The sequence below is a fragment of the Helianthus annuus genome, chromosome 6 (assembly GCF_002127325.2).
Source record: "Helianthus annuus cultivar XRQ/B chromosome 6, HanXRQr2.0-SUNRISE, whole genome shotgun sequence".
NCBI lineage: Eukaryota > Viridiplantae > Streptophyta > Magnoliopsida > Asterales > Asteraceae > Helianthus > Helianthus annuus.
Window position 1 is genome coordinate 25190739 of NC_035438.2, and position 7722 is coordinate 25198460.

The window sequence follows — 7722 nt, forward strand, 5'->3', positions numbered from 1 at the left end:
TTTAATTTGTTATATGTTCTAATATTTTTGACCATTTTATACTTTTCATTACATTTAGTCCAGGTATTGTAATCACTAAAAAGTCAAGATTTTCTTAATAAGGAATATTTTAGGTCGGAAAATTGGAAATTAGAACTTATAGCATAATTGGGTGACAAAAATAAGAAATTAATTATCACTTTGGTATCCATACAATCTTCACAATATGTGTTTTGTTTTAACTTATTTGTTCTTTTTACATTTGGTGTCTTTTGTTATGTTAGTTATATTTCTTTTAGAGCTATAAACTTCATGAAGAGAAGTCATATATTTCTGACCCGACTCAAATACGACCCATTCAAATTTGACCATGCCCAATCCCTCCAAACAGATATTTCCTGCATCCGCGATAAAATGGACGCTCTATCTAACTCCTACTCAACTTGGATATCTGGATACATTTTGCACAAGCTTCTATTGGTTTCACAAGTTCTTCAACATAATTTTGAAAGGCTTTCCAACGAACATATAACCCTGACTCACAACACGATTTGTCGATCTTGAGGAACTTCCAAACAACCAAACCATCTCTTGATCTTGAGGCTCTTTACCCTTTCTTCACTTTCTTGGTTGCATTACTAGAAAGTATACGACATTAGCATTAGCAAATGCAAATGAATGCATAGAGGTCACTCTTTACAATCACCATGAAAACATTTTGAGTACCAAATATTATAACTAGACCTATGGACATGACTATTAGATATTTGTGTGACTTTACATTTAACTATACACATCTAACTTATAATAAGTGATTCCATTTAATGCCATGTGGCACTATTTCCTTCAATTCAGTAATAATAACTTTATTAAAATCTAATAGTCTAATATTTATTAAATATTGAAGGGGTATGGTCCCAAAAAGCCGCGCAAACCTCCATCAAGGTTGCGCGCGGACCATACTCCTTATCTTAATAAACTTCCTACCAAGAGTCTCGCGCGAGATACACCACTCTCTGCTCTACGTCGCGCGAGGTCTCGCCCACAAAAAGTTCTGATATCAACACTTAGCATACTAAAAGAGCACATGGGCATACTAGCCCACGCGGGTTAGTTAGATGCTCAACAAGAACCGCATAGGAAGGCAGCGCAAGGCTACCTCCAGTGGTACACAAGGTACAAGTGGCAGTGAAAAGAGCCAATGAGCGTCCAGCAGGCTCTGGTCAATCGTGCGCCACGATCGTCTGACGAGAAGTACGTAAGGACGCCTACGTGGCACCAATCAGGGGACGGAGACATCTGTCCCACGATCTCCACTTGTCTGCTGATGGCAGAAGAGCAGCAGGGCCGACAACAATGACACGTGGCTCCAATCAAGGTGCGCCAGCACCGGAGAACTTCTAGAAGCCACTAAACGGTCGACACTAGTGAGACAAAGAGCACATCCGTTGTGTTGTCCATTTCCGGCCCAAGGCCCATCAGCCCATATCCTCTTACACTTCTCCGGCTATAAATAGAGACCTCCTTCCACAGGTTAAACATTCTATTCCCTCTACTCTCACTCTTAACACTTAATTATCCTCCCAAAGCAGTCGCTTATTCTCACGCCGGAGCCCGGTTAAGAGGGAAACCCCCACATTCCCCTCTTAACGAGTAACGGTGTTCTGTTTTGCAGGATTGAACCTCAAGTCGGAGCTCAAATATTCATAAGAAGATTAACCATTATGGTAGAAACATAAACCAAACTAATTAGCTCCCTTAATTAGTTCAGTGTTTCTTCATTGGCACCCACCGGTTTTTTCTATAACCATCCTCATCTTCTTTTATTTGAGCCTTCATTTTTTCTTCCTTCGATCATGGCTGGTCAAGGAATCACTCCAGAGTTCGGCTTCGGAGCCAACTCTAACGCGGCGTTGGGTGAGGGAATCCAAAACTTCCAAGCCCAAATCGAAGAAATTGGTGAAGTCGAAGTAACCAATACTGGGGGCCCGCGCGGGAGTATCACCCGCATCACCCGGACGGTCACCCCAGGAAACAATGGAGAAGGGCCTTCGAACCCAACACCGCCGCAGAACGTTTCGGCATTACTAGGGCTGCCAGAAGGCGAGACTCCGGCCTCATGGTATGCCAAGAACATCGCCACTATTAATGCAGCTTATCAGTCGCTGATTGCGCAACAAGCAGTTTTGACGGCAGAACCGTCCTTGGTGACTCCTCCAAGTCAAGGGGCGCGCCAGATGCCCCCACCTCCCAATCTCCAAGGCAGAATAAACAGGCCTCCCCCTACCAGACGTTTGAGCGTACACGACACGCGCGACACAAGAGGGGAAACGGATAGTTATTACGACTATCCGTCAACCCTTCAACGAGGCCCTGTTCACAGCCGGCTCACGCCGCGCAACATGAAAAACGAATGGGAAGAGACAGACCCGAACGATCCAACTTGGGTAGATGACGAGGGTTCGTCAGTCTTTAACCGCTTGCCGAAAAACCACGAGTACTTCAAGCCGAGACAGCACATCGGGTACACAGAAGAAGCTGAAAGAGATTTCCGCCTGGCATACAGACCAGCGGAAGCTACGGAACATTCCAAGTTCATCCCAAAAATCGCACTCGCGCCGCTTTCACGAGAAAAGTTACCTTCGACTGTCGGAAAGTTCAACGGATTGACTGATCCCGACGATCACGTCAGAACATTCACAAGTGTAGGCTGCATGGGAGGTTGGAACATGCCTATGTGGTGTCACATGTTTATTCAAACTCTTACTGGGGCTGCTCGTGCCTGGTTCGACAGCCTCCCGCCAGGAAAGATCAAATCTTGGGTAGATTTCAAGACGCAGTTTTTAAGCTACTTCAGCCAACAACGACGCTACCAGCGTGACACAGCTGAAGTAGAAGATATCTGGCGAAGAGATGGTGAAGGTCTGGAGGACTTCATCACCCGTTTTAACAAGGAATGTTTGAAGATAGGCGGCGTCAGTGAACAACTCATGCGTTGTCACTTCAAGAAAGCCATTCGCTGTGATAGTCTCATCAGAACTATCACAGGCAAAGATGGAATGCCAAAAGAGTGGGATAAGCTCATGGAAGCTGCAAAAATTGTCGCGCAAACCGAAGAATCACTCGCTGGAAACAGGAGTTATTACTCTGAAGATCGATTCTTCAGAGGAAACACACGCGACAGCAACAAGCGCAACAAATACAAGAGTAACGATTGGAAGTCTGGGAGATCAAGAGGCCACGATGAAAGGCCGCGCTATAGGGAGGACGCGCGCGAAACAATTGACCGAATCGGTTACAAGAAAGCAGTCAAAGATGATAATCGTGACAAGCACTGGACTCCGCTCATAAAAACATCAAAAGAGGTATTGATGACGGAGAACCACGATTTCAAGGCTCCCAGGCCTATGACAAACAAGAAGGGACAAGACCCCAACTTGTATTGTGATTTTCACAAAGACTCAGGGCATTTGACCGATGACTGCTATAGTTTGCGCCAAGAGATCGAGAGAGCACTTAAAAGTGGTAAGCTAAGCCACTTGGTGAAGAACGTGCGCAAAGAAACTCGCCAGCTCCAGCGCCACGATGAAGGAAATCACAAGAAAGTCCGACGCCTAGAGACTCACATGGTCAACGGACCTAGATATAGCGCGAAAGAGAAAGGCAAGCGCCCCTGCGAGCCTTCTTGGCAAGAGCAACAGGTCATTTTCCCGGTAATGCGCGGCGGTACTCGCGCCACACGACCTGTCGTCATTACCGGTATCATCGGCCATTATGAAACGGAGTACGTATTCATTGATCCAGGAAGTACAACTGACATCATTTATGAACAGTGTTTTAACTAATTTGATGAAGAAGATAAAGCGAGACTCGAGCCAGTCGATTATCCTTTGTCCGGATTTTGCAACGAGATGGTTTTCCCACTCGGTCAGATCAGTTTCCCCGTCACGCTTTCTGACGGGAAACATTCAAGAACAACAAACGTGAATTTCATGGTGATGCCCGTGAAATCAAGGCATGATGTGTTAATTGGGAGGGAGACCCAGGGCGAGCTGAACATGGTGACTTCAACGCCCCACTCTGCGATAGGATTCCTAACCAAAACGGGAGTAGCAATCATCTATGCCAAGAAGGAAGTGATGTCAACTGAAGAAGCGCGCCCAGCAAAAGTGGCGAAGGTTTCAACAACCGAGCCCGAAAAATGGGTTTTAAACCGCAAACACCCAGAACAGACAGTGACAATTGGTCACACCATTTCGTCAGATATCCGAACGCGTTTAAAGCAATTGTTGTTCCGGAATATGGATATATTTGCCTGGACCCCGGCAGACATGACCGGCGTCCCGCGCAACATAACCGAACATTGCTTAAACACTTACCCCTCTGTTGAACCAAAGGTCCAAAGAAGGCGCAGCTTAGGAGCAGACAAAACGAAATCAATGAATGAACAAGTATGCGAGCTACTCAAAGCTGGGATCTTGCGAGAGGTACGATATCAAAGTTAGGTTGCGAACCCGGTAATGGTCGAAAAGTCAAATGGCGGATGGCGAATGTGCGTAGACTACACCGATCTCAACAAGGCATGCCCAAAAGATTGCTATTCTTTGCCCGAGATCGACAAGAAGATAGATTCCCTCGCGCCATATAGATGGAAATGCTTTTTGGATTGCTACAAGGGTTATCATCAAGTCCAGATGAAGCTTGAAGATGAAGACAAGACAGCTTTCAGAACTGATCTTGGAATTTCTTTTTACACAAAGATGCCTTTCGGCTTGAAAAATGCTGGCGCAACATACCAACGTTTGATGGACAAGACCTTCGCGGGCGACATCGGAAAGCACATTGAAATTTACATCGATGACCTAGTGGTTAAAAGTTCCGAAGAGGACCAAATGTTGAAAGACATCGAGAAAACGTTCAATTCATCGCGCAGTGTAAATATGAAGCTGAATCCAGCCAAATGCTCTTTTGCCATGGAAGAAGGGAAGTTCTTAGGCTTCATTGTCACAAACGGCGGTTTTAAAGTAAACCCAGAGAAGGTTCAGGCCATAGAGCGAATGCCATCGCCGCGAACCATCAAAGAGATGCAACGGTTGGCCGGCCGCCTGGCCGCGCTTAATCGTTTTCTCTCCAATCACGCCGCAAAGTCGTACCTTTTTATCAGCACGTTGCGCAACTGTGTGAAGAAACAAGAATTCAAATGGACCCCCGAGGCAGAGACAGCCTTTCAACAAATGAAAGAGTGTCTGGTTGAACTCCCTACCCTGACTGCTCCGTTCGAAAAAGAACCACTCGTACTGTACTTATCTTCCTCAGATAAGGCAGTAGGGTCAGTATTATTAGTAGAGAGAAACGGAGTCCAAACTCCAATTTATTACGTCAGCAGGGTACTCACTGACCCAGAAACAAGATATTCCACGATGGAAAAATTGGTTCTTGCGCTGCTACATGCCTCCCGAAGGCTGCGCAGATATTTTACCGGCCATGTGATAACCGTGCTTACCAACTTCCACATCGGCACAATATTGCAAAAGCCAGAGACATCAGGCCGGTTAGCAAAATGGGCCATTGAGCTGGGGGGCCATAATATCTTGTACAGGCCGCGCCCAACCATTAAGGGCCAGGTCCTAGCCGACTTCATCACAGAAGTGCCGGCCGATAAAATCAAAGAATGTGAGCTGGTGGAGACTCCGGAAAAAGACATGACGGATGAGACTTGGATGCTTTATACTGATGGGGCCTCAAATGAAGACGGCGCGGGAGCAGGATTGCGCCTAGTAAGCCCTGAGAATCACGAATTTACTTACGCCATCAAGTTGGACTTTAAAAACACCAACAACGAGGCGGAGTATGAAGCATTTCTGGTAGGCTTACGCCTCGCCATCAAAATGGGAGCCAAAAGTTTACGAGCACATGTTGACTCACTCCTGATAGCCAGCCAAGTCAATGGTATATACGATGCAAAGGGCGAAGTCATGGCCCTGTATCTAGAGCAGGCAAAGGAATTGCTTCAACAATTCAAGTCTCACAAGGTAATCCACAAGGTAATCCACATCAATCGCTCTGAAAACAAACCAGCTGATGCCTTGAGCAAGCTTGCTTCGACTTCTTTTCAACATCTTGCCAAAGATGTAAGGATAGAAGTACTCAAGAATCCATCAGTGTTGTTGCGACAGGTAAACGTGATCGAGATGGGGCAACCATCCTGGATGACCCCTATAATCCAATACTTCCAAGAGGGGATACTCCCTGAAAACAAAGCAGAGGCGCGGAAGGTTCAAAACAAGGCCCTGCACTATGAAATGAATGGCGGTATTCTGTACCGAAAGTCCTTCTTGGGGCCACTCTTGCGCTGTGTGGACCCCCAAGATGCGAACTACTTGATCAGGGAGATCCACGAAGGGATCTGCGGCATTCACTCAGGACCACGCATGGTTTTCGCGAAGATCATGAGCGCCGGATATTACTGGCCAGGGATGCATGTCGATGCCCTGAAGGAGATCCGCAAATGCGATTCCTGTCAACGACATTCCCCAAAAACCCTGTGCCCCAAGAACGACCTTATCCCTGTATCCACTGCATGGCCTTTCCAGCAGTGGGGGATCGACATGGTAGGACCCTTCCCAGAGGCTCCAGGCGCCGTAAAATTTATAATAGTAGCCGTGGATTACTTCACAAAGTGGGTGGAGGCCAAAGCTCTGGCATCAACTACAGCGATGATAGTGCGCAAGTTCATTTGGGAACACATCATCTGCAGGTTCGGCCTACCACTCAAGATTGTAACCGATAACGGTACTAACTTTGCGTCTGAAGACCTCCAAAATTGGATGAAAGAGATGAAAATCGAGCACACTTTCACATCCGTTGCGCACCCTCAAGGCAACAGACAGGTAGAAAGCGTGAACAAATGTATTATCGAGGGGATAAAGGCCCGACTGGGCACAAGGCAAAGAGGCTGGATAGATGAGCTCCCGAGCATCTTGTGGGCTCACCGAACCATGCCAAAGACTAGTACCGGCGAAACCCCTTTTAGCCTAGTCTATGGCTCAGAAGCGGTTATCCCGGCTGAAGTTGGCCTACCCTCCCCGCGCTTGACGGCAGTCAACGCAATTGACAATGAGGCAGAGAGACGTCTTGACTTGGATCTGTTGGAAGAAAGGCGCGAAATCGCGCGAATCAGAGAAGCCAAGTACAAGACACAGCTGGAAAGGTACTACAACACAAAAGTCCGCATCTGTACCTTCACGCCAGGAGAATACGTCTTTCGAGACAATGAAGCGTCTAATGCGGAACGACCAGGAAAACTAGCACCCAAATGGGAGGGCCCATACTTGGTCCACGAAGTGCTAGGAAAAGGGGCTTACAAGTTACGCACCTTAGATGGCCACATCTTACCCCGGACATGGAATGCGCAACAACTGCGCAAATGCTATATGTAATTTACTTCGGCCTTGAGCCCTTGAACGCCAGTATCGGCCACACGCCCTTTTTGTACTTTCCTATGTTGGCTATATGCCCTTTGACAATTAATGTATGTTGGCCTACGCGCCCGTTTACAAAGCAATGAAAGCATACGACATGTTTTCTATACTTCTTTCGTTACAAATGCATGTTAAACTTCTGATTAGCACGAAAACACTCCAGCAACTTAGAAATTCTCAAACAAGAACGCCTCCAAGGTCCTCCGCGAACAAAGCGCGAGATCGGGCAGTCCGACTCACTCAAGAGACTTCCATTTATTCG

At 46.7% G+C, this 7722-nt stretch overlaps 1 protein-coding gene across 1 annotated transcript; it reads left to right on the top strand.

The window, feature by feature from the left end:
* The first annotated feature begins 2381 nt into the window (after window positions 1–2381).
* LOC110944557 lies at window positions 2382–3824 on the top strand. The gene has a single exon (XM_022186216.1). It carries the CDS (start codon window positions 2382–2384, stop codon window positions 3822–3824), a length of 1443 nt encoding a protein of 480 aa, XP_022041908.1.
* The last annotated feature ends 3898 nt before the right edge of the window (window positions 3825–7722 follow it).